The following is a 24,869-nucleotide window of genomic DNA, read 5'->3' as shown; positions in this document are numbered from 1 at the left end:
GTTTTTTTCTGAAATTCAGGAATGCGTGAAACTGTCTGCCTGGCTGATTTTGGAAAAGTTTAGCCTCCCTTACAACGTTTAACAGGGTTAAAACGTCCTCCTGTTCTCGGGCTACATGGTGAATGCCAGTCGGCCTTGACAGCCCCAGCTCTGTGTCTGTTTTGTCCATCAGCTCCTTGAGGATGCCAATGGACTTACTAATTCTGGCTGCCGACATTTCTGACAGGTTTGGCCCCAAGCCTCTCATAAATGATTTCAAAAAATTGTTCAGGTGTTCCAGATGGAGGTCAAGTGGAATATTTTTCCCCTTCCCCCCTCTACCATTCCAAAACCTGTTCCATATCACACTGTGTGCCATGCGCGGGGACGTTTACCTGCAGTGTTAGTAGGAAGGTGCTATAGGCATAATGGCTGTGTCCATACGCTTTATAGAAAAGAAGGGCAACTTTATAAAGTCTCATTAGCCTTTCACCATCCCCTTCTCTTACTGCATCCTGCATGTTTAGCAGGAAGAAGCCAAAGCCAAGTCTGGCTTCAGTGTGTTCTTTTTGGTGATCTTGGATTGTTGGACTCACATGTTCTGGAGAAGAGTCAGATGGAGCCACAAGATTGTGTTTCTTTTTCTCATGTGTTTCCCTTGCCTTGACGTATGTATACACATTGCCACACCCATCCGCACGACACGGAAACTTCCGCCTCTGCCCTCGCTCTGTCGAAGCTTGACTTTGACTTGCAGCTTCTGTGACGTCTGTCAGCATGACAAAGGTGTCCACAACCTCTCCAACCTTGTCATGCAGCCAGCTCCTCTTCAGTTGTGGCAATCCATCATTGATATCCGCTGGGACAAACCCATCTGGAATTTCTGTTTGCACATGGAATAAAATGTTTAACTTCTAACCACCATTAGTGTAAATGCAGAGATTGAAAATTAATATTGTGTTAACTTTTATCAAAGTGAATTACAATTTTAGCAGTTAACAATAACAGTAGTAACATATAGATACATGTATTTATGAGATAAATGCTAATTCTCAAATATGAATGTGATGCTCAATTTACCTGTGACATCCTGCAAACCAAATTGCTCCATTGCAGCAGCTAGGAAGAGTGCAGTTGTGTCCTTACGCACAAAATCCTTATAGGCATTGTAATCTGCATGGGGACCTTGTTTTGCATTGCTGCACCTATGTAACAGAAACATATATAGTTTAGTGAATGGCTGACATAGGTTTCTCAGTGTTATTATGTCCATCTCTCACAGACATTTACATTTATTCATTTAGCAGACGCTTTTATTCAAAGTCTATAGAGTGCCGAAGTTATGACGTCATTTTGTAGGACAACCCGGAAGTTAGCGGCGCATGGGTTCCCTCGATCGAAAAGCAATGCATTTTCCCCATAGACTTTTAGAAAATCGCAAAAAATAAGATCTGTGTTCAACAAAGAGTTGTGACCCTAACACGTTTTGTCTATCAAGATAATCTTTACAAGCTAATCCAAAATGTATACATTTTGAAGCCTAAATAAAGCCGTCAGATATAAAATGCTAACAGTAGGCTATAAACGGACTACAGCACACCAGCACACCATGGTCGCGGATCAACGTCATCATCAAGCTTCCTCAAACTTTATTTAAAAAACACGCTCGCTCATTATGATCTGCGCTGTGTATGAACCTATTTTTACAGTCTATGGTATGAACACTTGTCCACTTTTTCATGAGAAATATTGCCCATTCGTTTTTTCCAAAAATGTTAGAAACTAATTTTGTTTATGCGTGCCTCTCTGAGATTTTTTTTTTATCTTTTGTTAATGTTTTATTTATTCGTTTATTATTTTGTTAGTTTATATAAACCTTCATATTATTTTCTTTGTGATTAAGATTATTATGCCTGATCATTGTGCCCCAAATAAACTTTAAAGATTATCTTTCACTGTATTATGTTTGATTGTATGTTTGCATACCATTTGCTAATTCGCCAGGAAAAAACGCGCTTTCTCAGAAGCACTAACGTTATGGCCGTATCAATTTCCAGTCCTTTTTCTTAGACGATAGAAAAACCATAGATCGAGGAGAGAACCACTATAAATCTGGACATGAACAGTGCAGCTTAGATTCTGGTTTACTTGCCGGTATTGTAAGGGCCAGCATGAGGGACAAGGTTAATCGAGTCTCGGTAAGTAAAACTAGGGAGAGATAGAGGAGTTATAATAGTGTTCTATGTATTTAAGATAACTATACAAATAATCTCTGAACAAGCATAACACAGTTAAATTCCAAACATTTAATATAATAGTTGTATATAATTATATATGTTGAATTTAAAGAGAATTGTCCAATAGCAAATGCTTATTATAATATATTATAATTAAACCATATATGTTCCCTAAATAAACCACATATACTAATTTTGTTAACATTTTCTATATATTTTTACCTGGTAATCCACAAGCCCCAATGTGAGAGCCAGTGTAGTAAATTTTATCTCACATTCACATTACTGTGAGCTGACTGGAGTGTAGTTACAATAGTTTAACATTTAATTTGTGTGTCAGACAGGCAACTTACAGTGCATTAAGGCTATACATATCAGCGTGTTCTCTGGGAATTGTCCACGTTTATATAGCACATTAAATATAGTTAACATTTACTACTAAAATAACAAAGATTAATATCATTGTTACCTAATGCCTTAACTACCGGTAATGCTGTTTACAAATACAATCATATTATTATAAGTGGGTAAAAGCCAAGTTCACAAATATCAGGGTGCAGGACCCACCCTTTCTATAATTATATCCAAACAAGTTACAATAAAAGTCAATAAACCAGGTATTATTTTGAATATTTTAATTAAACACATTTCTCAACGTAACGTTAGCCTTTAATAAAACTGCAGCGGATCTAATCTATTAAACAGTGGCAAAGTAAACAAGCTTTTAGATATTTTAAGAGAAAGACAAAAGGTATTTTAGCTGTTGATTTGGTTATGAAAAACGCTTATTCTTGCTACTGCTAGCCTTTTTAACTCCATCTGGCACGAACCGAGTCTCCTCTGGGTAACATCGGACGGAAAATGGTCAAACGAGATTTCATTCGATGACTTGTGGTTGCATCTCAGGACAAAACAAAAATAACGTTATGTATATTAACTGAAAGGTAAACTTCTAAGACCGTGAAGCTGAAACGCGGGCTCGTGAGAGATTTCATGTTTGTCATGATGACGTCTAAAGTCCCCGCCAAAGGATGTAGTCCCTTTTAGCAACTTGTTAGCAACCACCGTTTTTAAGACACAATAAAGTTTAAAAAAATCACAAGCAGGTTATAACTGGTGTGTTTTATGTCAAAACGTGAAAATATTTAGAGGCTTTGTTAACCACAGACCTTATTTCAGGCGATTTAGCAAAAACCCATTCAAAAAACCCATAGACTTTAGGGCGAGGGAACCGGTAGTGCTAAAATGCTAACTCACTTCCGCGTTTTGGCCTACAAAGTGACGTCATAACTTCGGCACTCTATTACATGTTTCAATTATATTACAAGGGTATTGAATAAGGGCATTGAACCAACAACTTTTTTGCACGACGACCAGGTTCTTAACCTCTATGCTACCACTGCCTCACTCTCTCTCACACACACACACACTCATGCACACATGTTAATGTGTTAAAAACAGTCTTTTGCACAGGGCAGTAAGAGTATTGTGTGTCCAGTGTGCACTTTAGCACTGCTGAAACTAACCCACAACCATCTTGACAAAGCCTGTACTGCCCACACACAGTTAGTGAAAATATGTTTTAAGTTTAAAATATACCATACCACTGCATTACTTGAAATAATGCACCCAGAGAATAGTAGGGCTGCTTTCATGATAGCAGGACTGTGTTCCCCATCCCATAACAACCCAATTCATGAAATAGCCAGACATGTGAACTGGATTTCTGTGAAACAACTGTGGAAACCATGGTTAACAAAAAATACTTCTGTCATAGTATCATTGTAGTTAACAACAATAATATTTTTTAGACTGTAAAGACAAGCATATTGTAATGATAAAGTGGACTGTAAACACAATTATAATAATTGCACATTATGTATTCATGGTATTGCAGATACAAGATGTTGTACCTCAACTTCGTCATGTTGGCAAGAAGTGTGCCATGTTCTTTTGAGGATGCACCATCATAGAAAATCCGATGATAGATCTTAAAATAGAAGACTTGTGATCAACAGAGGATAAACATAACTTGTCAAACAAGCACTTTAAGTAATACATATATATTCTAAAGCAGTGGTGTGACACTTTAATTTCTTTACTAATCAACATTATTCTAAAGTTTGTTACTCACTTCAAATAGGTTTCTGATGGCATGCCAGTCCTCAAACTTAAAGATGAGACCTTCCAGTCTGTCTTCCTTTGTAGCACCATCTGCGAAGGCCCACTGTATGTTTCGGCAGTTCCCTTCAGTCAGCTGGTCACCTCCTACTAATACATTTGACACACCGTCTGGTCCTTTTGGTACATACCTAAATGGATTACACACAAACGGTGGAATTGTAAGCTGCAATGAAACCCTTTTAATGCCAAAAAAGTGACTGTGTAGGCTGATTATATTCTTACTCTTTCTGAAGGTGGCGAAGTACGTCTACCAAATCTGACGTTTTGTTTTCATCTTTGAAGAGCAGTCCCAGAGGGTACTTTGAGAAGAAATAATAGATGACATTGCAGTAATGTTTGAGTTGAAATTATGTATATTAAGTATTTCTTTTGTGCAGATTTAACTAATTACTTACATCAGTGGAGCACTTAGCCATTTCCTCTGTATATTGATGTGGCATGTGGTGAACCACTACCTTCGAGAAGGGTTTAAAAACAGCCAGATACTGGGTAAGGATGCGGCTCCCAAGAACAATGAACTCACGACGCATATAGGCTTGGGTTTCTAGTCCGGGGAGTGAGTTGCAAAGGTTGTACTGAAGGATGTCATGGTCCGGTTTGTCATTGCCAAGGTGATGTGTCGAGATTCTATCTTGAACTGCAATATGATGAATCCAGTGTAAGGATTTGTTGCTGTGGAGGGTGGACTGATGATGTGCACGCATGAAAAAGTCCAAATTGTCAAATATTAAGGAATATGTTGGTGGAGGAGTGGGGTGTGTGATCGGAAAAGCAGAGGGGCTCAAGCCCAGCTCTGCTGCTTCAGAGTCACTTATTCTGCTGAAAGGTAGCACAGCTATTTCAGAGTCATTTATTCTTTGAGCCATTTCGTCTGCTGGAAAAGAAAAAGTAATAACAATTACAATACTTATTATTATTATTATTAATCAAAAGATAGACACATAATATTTGAGAAGACACTGCATTTGATGTGTTAGGTGTGTTTCTGTATGGGTCATTTGTAATCTCACCTGACAAGTGAAGCTCTTCCATGCTTTTCCGGACTGTGTTAAGTGGCCCCATCGGATCACTTGTGCTTTGGTCTTTGCTGGTGTCAACTCTCTGACCAACATTGATGTTCCCTTCCGCTTCAGAGTTCAAGAAAAATTCATTCTGGACTTTTAACATTTTTAGAGATCCACCACATAGCAGTGCCAACTCCTTCTGCTTCTCTACAGAATTTTGGTGAGTTGTTGTTATGGCCATTTTGCTCAGCCTTTGAAACACTGTTTTTTTTCGCCCCACCATAATGTAGTATACTACCTAGGTAGTATGCAAAGGCTGACAGGTGGGCTTCTCTTCCTCTCAAAGCAATGGAAGCTGCTGCACAAGTTGCAGTTTGAGAGTGGTTGGTGGCAGTTGTGAGAATGGAGAAAAGGAATGGTGAAAAACATTTTAGGTCTGCCTCTAAGCTGGTGAATGAAAAGGCTTTCAGATCATCTGGAGATGACTTCCACAGGATGAAACCGTTGTTTGGATTACAGATATTTTTGCATTCATTGCTTACTAGCTCCAGGATGTGCACCTTTATTTCCTCCAATAGGCGTTTATGATTCAATATTATCTTTGCAGCTGTTATCCATTTTTTTCTTATTAATGTTGTTCACTATTAAGGCATCTTCTGGATGACATACCTTGGCCACGATCTGTGATGGGTAATGGGTGACAACCTGAAATATAAGATAATTATTCAGTATGAAGAATTATGGAATAGCCAGATAAGTATAATGTGCATTGGCATTACATTGGAATATACAGACGGTTAAATATGGTGACCCCATATGCAACTGCAGAGCAGGTCAGAGCAAGGTCTGAGAAACACCGCACAACCCCCACAGAGGTGCAGTGCACAGACATGGGGGTTGTGTAACATGTTAGCCCATTTACACAAGGAAATGTAATTACATGTTGGCAAAGTGACAGAGGCCAAATCACACAACATCATGTGCTAGTTTATCCTGGTAAAATTAGCTCATACTACATCTTGCCTGACTCAAATTCGAGCTGGCTTCCAGGATACACACTAGGCTACCATATATCTGCAAATATGACTAATATGGTTTAATCATAGGCAGATTACACTGAAATGAGTAGTGTGGCAATGCAAGTGTGTTTTATCACACTGGACAATAAACACGACTCACTATTCACTAATGAAAAACTTGCCAATAGAAGTTATTCTCATAGTCATATCATAAGAAGTAGAAATTCATCAACAACAAGCTTACCTCTGTAATGCTTTTTTGTGTTTTTTTACCGGTTGGAGTTGACGGATTGGGGCAAAACTTCTTCAGAGCCCTGGGCGTCTTGGAGGGAGTAGGCTCCCTCTGCTCCCTCAGGCTTGCTCTGATTGGTTCTAGATCTATCCAATTGAGTGCAGAGGCCTTTTATTTCCTGGTTCGGTTGAAACACGCCCCATAATCAATGCTCAATGGAGCAGTATCAGACTCACATTCTGACTAGAATCTGAGTATGACGACGTCAGGCTAGCAGAACACACCACTCCGGTAAGAAATCAGGAGGAGTATTGTGTATCTATATTAACAACTATTGGTGCACAAACTCTATCTTGATTACTGCTGTCCCAATTTGGAGTTTTATTGGATAAATGCAGAACTTTTTTCTTTACCAAGGGAATTCTCTGTTGTTTATATCATGGCAATCCACATACCACCACAAGCTAACACTCAGCTGGAACAAATACAACTGCATGACATTATCAACAAGCAACTCTCTGTTCATCCAGATGGAGTGTTTGTTGTTGCTGGAGATTTCAACCAAGCCAATCTTAAGACAGTTCTCCCAAAGTTTTCCCGAAATGTGAAATGTCCTACAACAATATCTTAGACCAGGTGTATACTAACATCAGAGGGGCATATAAGGCTTGCCCTTCCCCCCATCTTGGGCTCTTTGATCACCTGGCTATATTTCTTTTTCCAGCCTACAGACCACAAATACAGACATGGACACCAATAATCAAAACTTTGACGGTGTGGCCCACGGCAACAGACTTGAATATGTTTGCACTATCAGCATAATCATACGAATGTGGTATTAATATGGAAGAATATAACACCTCTGTTATGGAGTACATCAGATTCTGTGCGGACAGTGTTACCAGTAGTAAAATCATCCGTGTGTTCCCAAACCAAAAACCATGGATGAACAGCGAAGTACAACGCCTGCACGGGATGCAGCCTACAGCACTAAAGATGCAGCAACATACGTTTACAAAAAAAATTATTCACCAATGCCAGTGATTCACAAAGCATGTGGGAGAGGATCAGGACTATCACTAATTACAAGGGGAAGACTCCAGACCCTGTCAACAGTGAGACAGCATTAGCAGAGGAGCTGAACAGCTTCTTTGCCAGGTTTGACAAGGATAACAAAAGGACAGTGATGCCAGCCCTGTCACTTGAGGGATGCACAGAACTGGTACTAACAACACATGAGGTGGATGCACCTTGCGCACCATTAACCCATGCAAAGCAGCTGGACCAGACGGGGTGCCGGGACGTTTTCTGAGGGACTGTGCAGATCAGCTGACTGAGGTCATCACACACATTTAACCTCTCCCTGTCCTTTGTCATAGTACCAGCCTGTTTTAAAACATCAACCATCATCCCAATTTCCAAACATTCTGTGATCACTTGCCATAATGACTATAGGCCAGTGGCACTCACTCACCATAGCAGCTAAATGCCTGGAGAGGCTGATCCTCTCATACATTAGGAACTACGCAACTGCAAACATGGACCAGCTGCAGTTTGCTTACAAGGCAAACAGATCGACAAATGATGCGATTTTCATGGCTCTACACACTGTTCTGGAGCATCTAGAACAGACTAACACCAGGATTCTCTTTGTCGATTACAGTTCACCCTTTAACACTATAGTTCCAAACAAACTAATAACAAAACTACACCATCTGGGGCTAAATGCACACACATGCAACTGGATTTTGGACTTTTTAATGGACCAAACAGACCGTAAGGCTGGGAAAGTACACGTCATCCACCCTAAGTACGGTAGCACTGCAAGGTTGTATTCTTAGCCCACTTCTTTACACTCTTTTCACCAGAGGTGTGAAGTCCAGGGATCAGAAAGTAAAAGTCCTGCCATATGTTTATTCCACCCATGAACTCAGCTAGCTGATTTCACAAATTAGTTCTATCTCCTGGCTGAAAAACTGTGCTAATTAGCAAATCCAGGTGATTGGAACAAAATACTGAAACTTTTACTTTCTGAACCTGGACTTTACAATATAGTTTGTGGGGTTAGTAGCAACACAGTCATGTGTGAAAAGCAGAGGTGTAAAGTTTGCGGACGAAACTACGGTCATTGGACCAAACAAGAGTGAAACAGCATACAGACAAGAGGTACAGAGATTGCACACATGGTGTGATGGCCACAACCTCACACTCAACATCAGGAAAACAAAAGAAAATATAGCTGCGAGCAGCGATGACGGGCCCAAGCCGGTGGCTCCGCCACAGCGGTGCCTTTAGGGTAACTGTGCACGACGGGCAATATAAAGTTAAACCCGGTAAATGTAAAAGAACCATATCAAAGTTGTCTGAATACACCACATTTTTTTTGCATCAGCTGGTACAGCCAGCTACAACAGCCACATCAATGGGTTCATTTAAATTTAGATGGATTTCATGTCATAAGATGTCATAGGTCACTTTCAGATGAGTGCAAAGTTATCTTTTGCAGCTTAAAAAGTATTTTGTTCATAAGTACAGTATTTATCTCAAGGTCTTTTTATATTTTTTTATTAATCTATTTATTAAACTAATTATGTAAAACTATGTTGGCAGTGCACTTCAAATATGTTAATCAAACTTATTGAAGAGACAAGGCCTAATGCAGTTCCTGTCCTTAAATGCAGGCCAAAGCACAGAGCAATGAAAAGGTTAAACTCTTGTCAGACTGTGTGACTGACACATTTCATGTCTTGTTCTCAAACAGAGCACTAATCTGTACATTTTTAAGTTACACATTCTACATTGATTACAAAAGAAAAATCAAATGTGTTTTTTAGTGGTAGTATTATTTTATACAGAAAAAAATATATGTATAATTCAGCTGAATTACAGCTGTTAATTAAAGTGTTAATTAAAATTTTAAGGAAAACAAATATATTGATCTGAAAAATAGCAAATTAATTTTCAATTCATTCAGGTTCATTGTACTGTAAATGGCGCTAATTTTAAAGTGAAACTAAAAAGTGCACAGTTGCATGGGGATTCATAACGGTGCGCGTCCACGGCGAGGAGCAAGCAGAACAGAGTGAATGTTTTTTAGTTCATTCCTACTTCCATAATTAATTGAAAACGCTCGCTCTGCTCCAAGCCCCCGCAGGTGTCACTCATCGATTAACCGGTGGGAAAATATCCTCACAGTCACATACCTTATATATTTATATATAAATACAATAGGTACCTGATTTTGAACACAAGAGGGCAGTATAGCTCTATGTATGACTTGATTTTTTTTTTTTTTTTTTTACTAAATGTACTATTACTGTTTTTAAACGTATAAATAATTCTTAAATTGAAAAAAAAAGAATAAAATGGGTTTAGTTCTGATATTTGTATACTTTTATATAGAAATAAATGCTGTATAATTACATTTTTAGAAGATATGAGGCTTTTAGTGTTTCCTTTTTGGACATTACTTTAATCCCTCACTATAGCAAAACCGTTTGAGATATTTAATATCCATTCACAATTCAGCATCTTTAATGTATTTTCATCATGTTGAAAAAGTTTGGTGTGAATAAAATAAACCACTTTGGAGGAGTAGCTAAAAACTCAAAGTCTGAAAAATAAATAAAAAATACAAATTTAAACCAAAATATCTGACTTTCTGTTGGCCGGAGCTAATGACTATAAATTATAAAGTTGTCTGGCATGATGAGAACAATATACATACAGAGTTTTGTTACTGTAGATAAAACGAACCCCCCCACTTTTGTCAAAATGTGGCGCTACTGAGCCCCTCCACCACGCCCGTTTCTGAAACTTTGCACATGTCTACTGGCTAATAAATGTGATGTGTCTGTCGAGTTTCATGCAATTTCAAGCATGCTAAGAGTCTCAAAAGCATCCAAAAAGAATATTAAAGTTTGATGCGTTGCTACGGCAACAGTATCTAAGGCAGTGGTTCCCAAACCTGTCCTGAAGGACCCCCAACACTGCACGTTTTCTTTGTCTCCCTAATCAAACACACCTGATTCAACTCATCAGCTCATTATCACATGGGTTAATGAGCTGATGAGTTGAATCAGGTGTGTTTGATTAGGGAGACAAAGAAAACGTGCAGTGTTGGGGGTCCTTCAGGACAGGTTTGGGAACCACTGATCTAAGGTATCAAGAATCCATTCACAGGTCAGGATCGCTGGGTCCTACCACCTTGGTGAAAACTTGCTGGGTCCCGAGAGGTATATATGCCTCTTGCAAAGGCTACAGCAGAGACCATTGGGGAACAGGCTTTGTGATATCTTTTCCCTTCAAGGTTTAGTCATAGAACATTACAGGAATAGAATAATACATCCACACAGAGCAAACTTGAACTAATATAAACTTCTTCTTATGATTAATTTTCACACTTTTATCATATAGTGACCAGTGGTGTTGTAAATACCTAAAGCAGGGTTCACCAATCTCGGTCCTGGAGGGCCGCTGTCCTGCAGAGTTTAGCTCCAACCAGCTCCAACACACCTGTTTGAAAGTTTCTAGTATGCCTAGTGAGACCTTGATTAGCTGGTTCAGGTGTGTTTAATTGGGGTTGGAGATAAACTCTGGAGGACAGCAGCCCTCCAGGACCGAGACTGGTGAACCCTGACCTAAAGAGTTACATATGCTAAGTAAGCATACATGTAAGTGGCTACATGTGGTGTGATGGAACTTCAAGACCCTAGGCACAGTTGTCTATAAAAATCTCACACAGCAATCATGAGAACAGCAACATGAAAACAATTAAGAAGAACCCGTCAAAGTCTAGAACTCTTGATTAGTTTGATTGCATAATAACCCAATGGATGAATTGCAAAGCAAGTGCATATTTATTATCTGGAGGGCAGGCTACATGAATAAGCAAGGTATGCAAAGTGGCGAAATGGATCGCTGGGTCCTACCACCTTGGTGAAAACTTGCTGGGACCCAAGGGGTACAAATGCCTTGAGTGGGCCAGGGGGCTTTTGGTGGCTAAGGCTTCAGCAGATGCCATTGGGGAACAGGGTTTGACCCCATAGGCGATATCTTTTCCCTTCAAGGTTGAGTCACAGAACATCACTGGAACAGAATAATACATCCACACTGAGCAAACCTGAACTAATATAAACTTCTTCTTATGATTTTCACACTTTTATCATATAGTGACCAGTGGTGTTGTAAATACCTAAAGAATTGCATATGCCAAGTAAGCATACATGTAAGTGGCTACATGTGGTGTGATAGAACTTCAAGACCCTAGGCATTGTTGTCTATAAAAATCTCTGTAACACTTTATAATAACGTTCAGTTGTAAGTCATTTATAAGTGGTTAGTTAATGATGAACTAATCATTTACAAAACATTCATAAATGATTAGCAATTGATATACAAACATTTTAAGTATGTTTTGTAAATTCCGTTACAAGTCATTTACAAGTGATCAGTAAATGATTAACTAATCATTTATGAAACATGACTATGCATTCATAAATGATTAACCCTCTGGGGTCTAAGGGGTTTTTGGGGTCCTTGAGATGTTTTGACATGCCCTGACATTTGTGCTTTTTTCAGTTGCTTATAAACATATTAATGGCAAAGGTGTAATTACACTCTATTTAGCACAAACAGGGCTACCATAATATGTGAGCAACATGTATGTACATGTTTGTATTTTTGAGAGAATAATGTTTATGCATGGTTATTGAAAAAACTAAAAACTAAAGTTTCTGAAATAAGGCCACAAAACACATACTAAATATGTGTCAATAAGACTTCTGAATAATGCATTTTGTCGCCTAGAGTTTTTTCTTCAAAATGATCTGAAAATCATCCTGCCTTATCATTCACATAAAACAATACATTGATTTAAATTTTGCAAGACACTTTCTGTTTGGAAAGGCAATATGCGAGTGGGCGTCAACGCTCCAACACCATCATGCATATTTAGTGGTTCACACCTGAGGAGACAATGGGGCCCGCATACTTAATGAGCCATTCATTCAGATGTGTCACTGAGCCAGAAGAAAGAATGCAAGAGCAATATATATATATATAAATATATACAGTGAGGAAAATAAGTATTTGAACACCCTGCTATTTTGCAAGTTCTCCCACTTGGAAATCATGGAGGGGTCTGAAATTGTCATCGTAGGTGCATGTCCACTGTGAGAGACATAATCTAAAAAAAAAAAAAATCCAGAAATCACAATGTATGATTTTTTAACTATTTATTTGTATGATACAGCTGCAAATAAGTATTTGAACACCTGAGAAAATCAATGTTAATATTTGGTACAGTAGCCTTTGTTTGCAATTACAGAGGTCAAACGTTTCCTGTAGTTTTTCACCAGGTTTGCACACACTGCAGGAGGGATTTTGGCCCACTCCTCCACATAGATCTTCTCTAGATCAGTCAGGTTTCTGGGCTGTCGCTGAGAAACACGGAGTTTGAGCTCCCTCCAAAGATTCTCTATTGGGTTTAGGTCTGGAGACTGGCTAGGCCACGCCAGAACCTTGATATGCTTCTTACAGAGCCACTCCTTGGTTATCCTGGCTGTGTTCTTCGGGTCATTGTCATGTTGGAAGACCCAGCCTCGACCCATCTTCAATGCTCTAACTGAGGGAAGGAGGTTGTTCCCCAAAATCTCGCAATACATGGCCGCGGTCATCCTCTCCTTAATACAGTGCAGTCGCCCTGTCCCATGTGCAGAAAAACACCCCCAAAGCATGATGCTACCACCCCCATGCTTCACAGTAGGGATGGTGTTCTTGGGATGGTACTCATCATTCTTCTTCCTCCAAACACGTTTAGTGGAATTATGACCAAAAAGTTCTATTTTGGTCTCATCTGACCACATGACTTTCTCCCATGACTCCTCTGGATCATCCAAATGGTCATTGGCAAACTTAAGACGGGCCTTGACATGTGCTGGTTTAAGCAGGGGAACCTTCCGTGCCATGCATGATTTCAAACCATGACGTCTTAGTGTATTACCAACAGTAACCTTGGAAATGGTGGTCCCAGCTCTTTTCAGGTCATTGACCAGCTCCTCCCGTGTAGTTCTGGGCTGATTTCTCACCTTTCTTAGGATCATTGAGACCCCACGAGGTGAGATCTTGCATGGAGCCCCAGTCCGAGGAAGATTGACAGTCATGTTTAGCTTCTTCCATTTTCTAATGATTGCTCCAACAGTGGACCTTTTTTCACCAAGCTGCTTGGCAATTTCCCCGTAGCCCTTTCCAGCCTTGTGGAGGTGTACAATTTTGTCTCTAGTGTCTTTGGACAGCTCTTTGGTCTTGGCCATGTTAGTAGTTGGATTCTTATTGATTTTATGGGGTGGACAGGTGTCTTTATGCAGCTAACGACCTCAAACAGGTGCATCTAATTTAGAATAATAAATGGAGTGGAGGTGGACATTTTAAAGGCAGACTAACAGGTCTTTGAGGGTCAGAATTCTAGCTGATAGACAGGTGTTCAAATACTTATTTGCAGCTGTATCATACAAATAAATAGTTAAAAAAATCATATATTGTGATTTCTGGATTTTTTTTTTTTAGATTATGTCTCTCACAGTGGACATGCACCTACGATGACAATTTCAGACCCCTCCATGATTTCCAAGTGGGAGAACTTGCAAAATAGCAGGGTGTTCAAATACTTATTTTCCTCACTGTATATATATATATATATAGTTTGGAATAGTTTTCAGTTTTGGAATATGTATCCTCTCCCCAAATTTGTCACTAATAAAACACAATAAAAATTATTTAAAGAAAAGGCTTATATTTACCTTTTAATAGTTTGTTTACATCTACCTTGTAAATATATTTTTTTATTAAAAAGGTTACAATTACAACAACAATTCAAGTGCAATCTTTCTTTGTAAAAACTAAAGTATACATTTTATCATACATATTTCAAGGTTAAGGATTCATTACTTTGAATATAGCCTAGGCTACATTGGAACAAACACATAATAACATATTATTTGATTACTTTATTTTTGTGATCAATACTTTATTGTTTTTCTTGCAAACAAAGTTATCAGCATTCGAACTGACAAATTTTCACTAAATTACTTCAATATGGAAAACTTAACTGATAACAAATATAAAACAGATATACAGAAAAGAAACATATATACATACAGAAGGACTAATAAAATAATAATAAATGTAAAATAAAAATTGAACTATATACATAGTCAGAGATAAATGATTTACAGGAAGAAAATGTCTATTGAAATAAAGATAATTAAGGCCTCAATAAAATTGAAAGAAAAACAAACTTAGATCATTTAGGTTTTGAGAATAGAAATCAAGCGGTCATGAGCTTGGCTCCAGTGCATAATAGTTTTAATCTTTGCCCTATTAATTAAGGCAGTGGATCACTCCAGACGGACAATATCTATAAAATAAGACAACCACTGCTGTTTTGATAAAGAATGAGGAGGAAACCAAGAACTAATTATGGTTTTCTTGGCAGCTATTAATCCTGAGAAGAGAGTCCGTTTTTGAATTAACGTAAGGGCAACAGAGGATACATCAGGTGGTTTACGGGGTCTTTTTGACCCCAAATGACTTTTGCTCAAATTAAAAAAAATGTTCCCTTTGTCCAAATGGTATGAAACCTTCTACGGCTCTTCACACTTTCTAGATCTACAAAAAAAAAATTAAATTGGAATGATATCTGTTTTTATGTTAGCGTGACAAAAATTGTGACACTCGTGGTCTTCGGGGTCTCTGGAGACCCCGCAATCAAAATAGACAAAATTCATCATCAAAATCAGAAACAACGCAGAACACATCGACAGAAATGGCACAAATAAAGTGGCACACTTCCACCAATGCAAAAAACATCCACAATGCTAAATTATTTTGCTCACAACACGCGTACACACACACACACACACACACACATATAGAGGAATACATTTTTGAGACTATAAAAACTGTTCTCTTATCATTTGTCAAATAAAATCATCCAAAATGCAGTACCACCACAAAAATAAATTGGTGACACTGACACATTGAAAATGTGCACACTCACACACACACGCACACACACACACACACATGCACACACACACACAGGAACATTTGTAGGGCTATAATTTGTCAAAATTATGGGGGGGGGGGGGGGGGGTGAGGGTTCAGTACAAAAAAATGCTAAACTTTGACAAAAATATTTTATTTTTGTTATAATTGTGATTTTATAATATTTAGATATGAATCCAACTGAATCCAACTTGTGAAAAGATATCTTTCAGGTAGTCAAATAGCAAATAGCATATAGTGGAGCTCTATGGCCAACTAGTGGTTAAAGTGATTTTTTTTTTTTTTTTTTACTGCATTTTCCAAAAATGTTACATTAAACCATTTAAAATGATCCATGTTATCCCCATGAATGAAAGTTAGAAATCTGGGTCTTTTATAAAGTGAATTTTACATCAAATGCTGTTTTTTTGTAAAAAGCTTATTTAAATAAATATTTATTTATTTATTTATAGAAATTTAAAAGATATCATAAATTCTCCAAAAACTGCACAAATGTTGAGTAAAAACATTAACAAACAGAATAAAATTACATTTGTAAAAAAAAAAACTATTATCTTGTTACAAAATTAAATGTTATTGTCTGGGGTCTCTGGAGACCCCAAAAAACACGAGTGTAGACATAAATAAAGAGCATCAGAGGGTTAAGAAGGAAAAGACATGGTTCAGGATCAAATGTCAGTTCCAAAAGTTGTGATAATACAGAAGAGACATCAACCCAGAAGTTGAGGATTGAAGGACATTCCCAGAATACATGGAGAAAGCTGCCGATTGCCCCAGTGCTACATTTGTCACACACAGGGGAGGGAATTCATTCTAAAACGTTTCAGAGGTGTATAATATATTCTGTGGATAACATTGTAGTTTATCAACTGATGGGCAGGGTTTTTAGACGAGACTGAAACATTTTGCCATATTGTCTCCCAATCAAAACTGTGATCCTGTGCTAAAAGCTCTCTGTCCCAAATTCGGGTAATACCAAGAGTTCCACATTTCTCTATGATAAGACTACCATAAATAATAGAGACCTTGGCTGTTTTCACCTTCATAGATTCAAACCAATGAGCCATGGGGTGAGATGTCAAAGGTCTGTCCCAAGGAACTCCATAAGCTTTAAGTGAAGACCTCAGCTGTAAATACAAGAACCATGAAAATCCAGGCAGATTATAACAAGACTGCAGATCCCGGAATGTCCTTAACCCTGTCTAATCAAAAATATTATCTAACGTATTAATACCTCTATCTGACCACAGCGAACAAGTATACAGTTTCATGTTTCGTAAAAGACAGTAATTGTTCCAAATAGGAGACTGCATGCAAAATTTTGATGAATGATTAACATATTTTTCCACCAGACGCCATGTAGATATTGAATTAGCTATGATTGGACCAAATTCTTTAGAAGCTTTTTTAAGTTTGATTCCTGAAAATAGCACATCCTGCAATCTATGAGGAGCAACCAATGATTCTTCAATTAATTTCCACTGAGGAACCCGGGAAGGTTGTACATCTAACCAAGAATTTAAAGACTTTAACTGAAAAGACCAATAGTACAACTTAAAGTCCGGCAATGATAGGCCACCCAAAGACTTAGGACGTTTTAGGGTATCGAATTTGATGCAGGGTTTTTTGATTACTTTATTTTTGACAAAACATACTATATTTAACATATGAGCAAAAATTGGCAAACAAAAGCTTATTTGAGGTGGCAAATATTTTACAGTAAAAATGTATAATCTATCCAAAACTAGTCAACAAAATGTTGTCTTTCATATGTCTGTAACATAGGTCTTTCGTTTAAGAAATATAAATGTTAATTTGCAGTTTAATACGTTGCTTATACAAATACATTTTATTTCAACATATTTCAGTCGATTTTTACTCATCTCAGTATAGCAATATAGTTTGCTAAAAGCATTCACACACAGAAATGCGATTCAAATTTAAACCGTCTTTTTGCGAGTTGTGGTAAACAGCGCGCATCTCTGCCATTCATTCATTCACACACAGAAACGCGATTCACTTGAGAATGAAAAAAACTTACTACAGTATTCTCAGGATCCGTTGCTCCTCGAAATACCAGCACTTCTGAGGTACATTTTCCATTATTATTATTACGATAGTATTATTCCTCACAGCGCCGCGAGACGGTGTAAACAAGTACAATGATCTGAATAAACTTGATGTGTTTTCTCGAGCTGATATGGGGGCGTTCACAGTTTGCATGGATGCCTCAGTCATTTGCGTTTGAATAGCGTGCACTCTCCATGGGCGGGGTCACATTAAAAATAATTAGCTGAGATGAGAACGACTGACATCTCGCTCTTTTCATACAGATTACATAAACTGAGAATATTTGTTTTTTATAAAAATTACTTAATTTAAAAGAAGAGAATTCAAGCTTCATGCCTGTGTGTCTGTATGCCTGTTTGACTGAGTATTTGCTGAGTTATTGTTCATTTTCGGACGCGTTTCAGAATTGACTTCACTGACAGAGAGAAAGCAGAACTCACATCATGTTTATTTTTCTTTATTTGGCAAAAAGCACAACACTTTGTTTTTATTGTGAGTATACACAAAAATAATACACACTTAACAGGATCGATTGATGTATGAAAGATGTGTGAAAGGTTTGTAAGATCAAAGTCAACAGAGTATTTGGAGTCTTGTTTGAACTGATAAGAAAAAAAACGAGCAAATCACGCCGGCGTGATTGCCGACCTCAGAGGGTTAATAAGTGATATGTTTATTATTTTTTGTATGTTTTGTAGATTCAGTTATAAGTTATTTACATTTGATTAGTTAATGATTAACTAATCATTTACAAAACATAACTATGCGTTTCATAAATGTTTAATGAACATTAAACCCTTAATTTTACAGGCTACACAAATAAACAAGGTATGCAAAGGGGCAAAATGGATCGCTGGGTCCTACCACCTTGGTGAGAACTTGCTGGGACCCAAGGGGTATATATGCCTCTTGCAAAGGCTTCAGCAGAGACCACTGGGGAACAGGCTTTGACCCCATAGGTGATGTCTTTTCCCTTCAAGGTTTAGTCACAGAACATCACTGGAACAGAACAATACATCCACTCAGAGCAAACTTGAACTAATATAAACTTCTTCTGACGATTAATTTTCACACTTTTCTCATATAGTGACCAGTGGTGTTGTAAATACCTAAAGAGTTACATATGCCAAGTAAGAAAACATGTAAGTGGCTACATGTGGTGTGATAGAACATATTTATTATCTGGAGGGCAGGCTACACGATAAACAAAGTATGCAAAGTGGCGAAATGGATCATTGGGTCCTACCACCTTGGTGAAAACTTGCTGAGACCCAAGGGGTATATATGCCTCTTGCAAAAGCTTTAGCAGATACCATTGGGGAACATGCTTTGACCCCATAGGTGATATCTTTTCCCTTCAAGGTTTAGTCACAGAACATCACTGGAACAGAACAATATATCCACAGAGAGCAAACTCGAACTAATATAAACTTATACTTATCATTAATAATAGTTGTCTATAAAAATCTCATACAGCAATCATGAGAACAGCAACAACGAAACAAATAAGAACAACCCTTCAAAGTATAAAACTCTTGATTAGTTTGATTGCATGATAAGCCAATGGATGAATTGCAAAGCATGTGCATATTTATTCTCTGGAGGGAAGGCTACATGAATTAACAAGGTATGAAAAGGGCCGAAATGGATCTCTGGGTCCTACCACCTTGGTGAGAACTTGCTGGGGCCAGAGGGGTACATATGCCTCTTGCAAAAGCTTCAGCAGATACCATTAGGGAACAGGCTTTGACCGCATAGGTGATATTTTTTCCCTTCAAGGTGTAGTCACAGAACATCACTGGAACAAAACAATACATCTATACAGAGCAAACTTGAACTAATATAAACTCCTACTTATTATTAATTTTCACACTTTTATCATATAGTGACCAGTGGTGTTGTAAATACCTAAAGCGTTACATATGACAAGTAAGCATACATGTAAGTGGCTACATGTGGTGTGATAGAACTTCAAGACCCTATTCATAGTTGTCTATAAAATACAGCAATCATGAGAACAGCAACATGAAAATATATAAGAACAACCCATCAAAGCCTAGAACTCTTGATTAGTTTGAATTCATTGTAACGCAATGGATGAATTGCAAAGCATGTGCATCTGTATTCTCTGGAGGGCAGGCTACATGAATAAACAAGGTTTGCAAAGTGGCGAAATTGCTTTCTGGACCCTACAAACTTTTTGAGAACTTGCTGGGACCCAAGGGGTACAAATGCCTTGAGTGGGCCAGAGGGCTTTTGGTGGCTGGCTTCAGCAGATGCCATTGGGGAACAGGGTTTGACCCCATAGGCGATATCTTTTCCCTTCAAGGATGACTCACAGAACATCACTGGAACAGAACAATACATCTGTTATGAGGTAAGAGAAAACCCAACAGCGAACCACAGTCAATGAGTCTTTAATAATATCAAATGAGGAAGCCACCAGCAACAGAAATATTCTTGCAGAAAATGTACAACAGAAACAGCCGGAATACGGGCCAGAAAATCTCCAACAGAAAGGTTCCACTTAGGAAGAGCGTGGGCGGCTGACAGCAAGGATGAGAGGGCACGGGCGGCGACTAGCCTCTGGTCACTCGGGAAACACACGGAGGTTGGTCAGCGGGAAACTGTAGCAATTCAGGTAGCATAGATACTGAATAGATACAGAGAGCTGATTAAGTACAAATGACACAGTACTTGCAGCTTGATGATTCCCGACAGGACACGATAGGACAGGACAGGACAGGACAGGACAGGCTGATGGAGGTAAAACTGTGAAGCTCCTTTCATCAGGGGTTAACAAACAATCTGACAAAGAGACAGGGAAAGAGAGGAAAGAAGTAGCAAGCGTAATCAGAGAAAAGAGAGAACAGGTGCAGGGAATCTAGTGCGAAGCAGAAGGAAACAAGGAACAGCTGGAAGGGAGAGAGTGTGTGATTGAGTGTGTGCGTAAAGTGAATGAAAGTGCGTGTGTAATATCGTGTGTGACCAGGAGAGGGAGGAAAAGGAGAGGAAAAGAGACTGGATCATGACATTACCCCCCCCCCCCCCCCCTCAACGAGCGCCCCCTGGCGCTCCCGAGGAGGAGGACTGGCGAGAACGGAGGAAATCATCGATAAGCGAGCGGTCCAGGATGTCCCGAGATGGGACCCAGCTTCTCTCCTCAGGACCGTACCCCTCCCAGTCTACCAAATATTGGTAACCACGACCTCGACGGCGAATATCCAGGAGCTTACGAACCTTGTAAACTGGAGCGCCCTCGACTAAAATGGGGGGAAGAGACGGACGCGGAGGGGCGCGTATAAGGGGCTTGACGCAGGAGACATGGAAGAATGGATGGACGTGACGGAGGTTAAGAGGCAACAAGGAACAGCTGGAAGGGAGAGAGTGTGTGATTGAGTGTGTGCGTAAAGTGAATGAAAGTGCGTGTGTAATATCGTGTGTGACCAGGAGAGGGAGGAAAAGGAGAGGAAAAGAGACTGGATCATGACAACATCCACACCTTGCAAACTTGAATATAAACTTCTACTTATGATTAATTTTCACACCTTTATCATATAGTGACCAATAGTGCTGTAAATACCTAATGAGTAACATATGCCAAGTAGGCATATGTTTAAGTGGCTATATAAGGTGTGATTGTACTTCAAGACCCTAGGCGCAGTTGTTTATAAATATCTCATACAGCAACTATGGAAACAGCAAAATGAAAAAACAAAACAAATACAACCCATCAATGTCTAGAACTCTTGATTATTTTGATTCTTTGATGACCCAATGGATGAATTGCAAAGCATGCGCATGTTTATTCTCTGGAAGGCTACACAAATAAACAAGGTCAGCAAAGTGGAAAAATGGAAAAATAAGATTCATTTTCACTCTTTTATCATATAGTGACCAATGATGTTATAAATATCTAAAGAGTTACATATGCCAAATAAGCATACGTGTAAGTGGCTACTTGTGGTGTTATAGAAATTCAAGACCCTAGGCACAGTTGTTTATAAACATCTCATCAGAATGAGAAACACCAAACACACATCCATGTAGGACAAGACCTGACAAAGAACACAGGAAACACAGGGGTTTAATACACAGGGGCGGGCAAACAAGCAAGTTAAGCAGTGGTGTGCCGTCAGAGCGAGCAGGGCCTTCTCTGCTGGCCCTGTCAAAAAAAATAATAATATATTTTTTCTATAATTAAATTAATGTGTGTCTGAACATTGTCTAAATTCAATTACTGTCTATCAGTACGTTACAATTATATTTCCAGAAAGAATATGGTTATTTTTTGTGAGTCTGAGCTGGATTTTACATATGTCATCTAAACGCAGCTCCGTGGACCAGCACTAGTGGTATAGCTAGCCTTCCGTTGAAGCTGCCGTTTTCCATTTGATCATAACTTTGACTGACGTGTTTTATCAGCCAAACAAATTGTGATGCGTATGACAGAACGCCCCAGAGGCCCAGCGATGTGTCGACGGCTAGCCCGCGTTGATGTCATCGACATGGGTGGGCAGATACAATACATGTTTGTGTACAATAACAATTTTCAGGAAAAATAACATTACGATGTCCAGAAATCAATTTCATTAGTACATTGGGTCATTTTGGGTACATTTGTCATTCTAGATCTACTAATATTGTTAGTACCGAGAATTTCCACGTGACTAAATGCATTGATACTTATGTAACTTTTGTGAACTGTGATGGTCTAGTGGTAGAACTTTTGCCAAGCGTGTCAGAGGTTCTGGGTTCAAATCCACACTCGTGTATGAATATGTTCATCTGTGGTTGTATATCAAGCAGGGCGTTTGTGTCCATTTTGTTTTGTAAGATTTCAACGAATAGAAAGTCTCCGCAACGGCAATAGATTGAAGCGCGCATCTGATCATAGATCGTTACTGAAGGCCCTGACTGAAACCCCACGGTACGCTACTGAAGTTAAGACATACCTGAGGAAGACTAATCAACATGAAAAACTAAGAAGTACAAAAAACACGTCACATGACAGGAAATAACAAAAGGTCGCGAAGACACAGGCGCGGCTGACATGGCGTGAAGAAGCTCAGGCTCAGCAGGCATGATGTGAAGAAACTCAAGCTCAGCAGGCATGACTTGAAGAAGCTCAGGCTCAGCAGACATGATGTGAAGAAGCTCAGGCTCGGCAGACATGACGTGAAGAAGCTCAGGGTCGGCAGACATGATGTGAAAAAGCTTAGGTTCGGCAGGCATGACGTGAAAAAACTCAAGACTTGCCATCCATGACAGCTGGAACCATGACAGTTAGAATCCATCCCAATCCCACAGTGCAAGATGAACCACTTAACTGAAGGGCGTAGTCCAGGAATTCCACCAGCGACCCCCGAGGACCATCATGGATGAGTATGTGATGGTAGGGGTCATTGAGTCCGTGGCAGTAAAAGTCAATGAGGGCGAAGTCTGTGATGTAGGCAATATCCAAAAAAATCTTTAGTGTGGTCCTCGAGGGAATGGTTGCCTTGCCGGAGCCTAATTAAATTAATAGCTGGATCCATCTTTGGTCAGGTCTTCTGTAACACAGAGTGATCTCAAGAAACAAACGGAGAGCTGGATCCAAATGCAAAATAGTTTAATTATCAAAATAAACACACACAACCATAACAGAGACCAGGGAACCAGGGAACCAAGAAGAGAGTGAGAAATACGAAATGCACATCAATGTAGGACAAGACCTGACAAAGAACAAGTCAAGTCATCATCATTTATATAGTGCTTTTAACAATGTAGATTGGCTTTATAGCAGTTCTTGAATAAAGTTATTTTCCAGCTAAAGTTAATTTGATTGATTCACTTCCGTCGCAACGATCATTAGTTATTAACTTAGGGGCCGCTAAAACAACACCGTTTTAACAGGAAACTCTACACAGACTTTAAACGCGAAACCTGTGAGAACACTGATGGCGTGCACATGCGTATTACGAGTTCAGTCTATTGGTATGCGCATTTGAATATATGTGTGCAGGTTTGCAATTCCCTACAAACCAAGCCTAAAAAAACTACTTGCTGGCCTTAACTGGCCTTAACATTTTTGATACAGAATTTTAGCACTTCGGGGTAGATACGCAAACCAAATTTTCCCGACAACGCTTTATCTGTAGAGTGGTAAAGGGATCCTCCATAAGGAGAAACCAGTTGGCACTTTAGCACCCCGCTACGACATCGGGTCCAGGCGCAGGTCCTTCATCAGATCTGGATACAGCCTGGATCCGGCAGGCTGCGGGAAAACCTCGAGATAAACAAAAACACAAAAATTAACGTAGATGCCATTCTTCTCATGATGTAACAAGTACATCAGGATTTATGGGAAGTGTTCCCGGTTCTGGCTGACCTGATCTATGCAGCCTAACATTGAATTACAGAAGTCTATAATGTGTTATGTGTATGCTAGGTCAAAGAGATGTGTTTTTAGTCTAGCTTTGAACTGACAGAGTGTGTCTGCTTCCCGGACAATGGTAGGAAGACTATTCCAAAGTTTTGGTGCTAAATAGGAGAAGGATCTACCGCCAGCAGTCGATTTTGATATTCTAGGTATTATCAACTGGCCGGAATTTTGAGATCGCAATAAACGTGAAGGACTATAATGCGTTAAGAGCTCGCTCAAGTACTGCGGAGCTAAACCATTTAGTGCTTTGTAAGTAATCAGCAATATTTACAAATTTATACAATGTTTAATAGGGAGCCAATGCAGCGTTGACAGAATAGGGCTAATATGGTCATACTTCCTGGTTCTGGTAAGAACTCGAGCTGCTGCATTTTGGACCAGTTGTAGTTTGTTTATTAAGCGTGTAGGGCAACCACCCAGTAGAGCATTACAATAATCTAGCCTTGAGGTCATGAATGCATGAACTAATTGTTCCGCATTTGTCAATGAGAGCATATGGCGTAATTGAGATATATTTTTAAGATGGAAAAATGCGGTTTTACAGATACTAGACACGTGACTTTCAAATGAAAGATTGGTATCAAAGAGCACACCCAGGTTCCTAACCGACGACGAAGACTTAACAGAGCAGCCATCAAGTGTTAGACAGTATTC

At 39.0% G+C, this 24,869-nt stretch overlaps 1 protein-coding gene across 2 annotated transcripts; it reads right to left on the bottom strand.

Annotated features, from left to right (window-relative positions):
* Positions 1–371: 371 nt before the first annotated feature.
* On the bottom strand, positions 372–6,007 carry LOC311093118 (uncharacterized protein). Of its 2 annotated transcripts, XR_014608364.1 has the most exons (7): positions 5,411–6,007; positions 4,796–5,037; positions 4,623–4,699; positions 4,351–4,528; positions 3,821–4,206; positions 1,060–1,184; positions 372–862 (listed from the first exon to the last, which is right to left on the bottom strand). XR_014608364.1 is itself a non-coding variant. In XM_084130258.1 (5 exons), exons 1-5 carry the CDS (start codon positions 5,685–5,687, stop codon positions 4,024–4,026), a joined length of 957 nt encoding a protein of 318 aa, XP_083986384.1. In that variant the 5' UTR covers positions 5,688–6,007; the 3' UTR covers positions 3,697–4,023. The 2 variants fall into 2 exon arrangements, 1 of the variants encoding a protein (XP_083986384.1); XM_084130258.1 differs by lacking the exons at positions 372–862; positions 1,060–1,184 and having other exon boundaries at positions 3,697–4,206.
* Positions 6,008–24,869: the final 18,862 nt, after the last annotated feature.

The sequence above is a fragment of the Abramis brama genome (assembly GCF_963993115.1).
Source record: "Abramis brama genome assembly, chromosome: 12".
Taxonomy (NCBI): domain Eukaryota; kingdom Metazoa; phylum Chordata; class Actinopteri; order Cypriniformes; family Leuciscidae; genus Abramis; species Abramis brama.
Note: the sequence above shows the minus strand (reverse complement) of the source record. Positions and strands in the feature narration are given on the sequence as shown.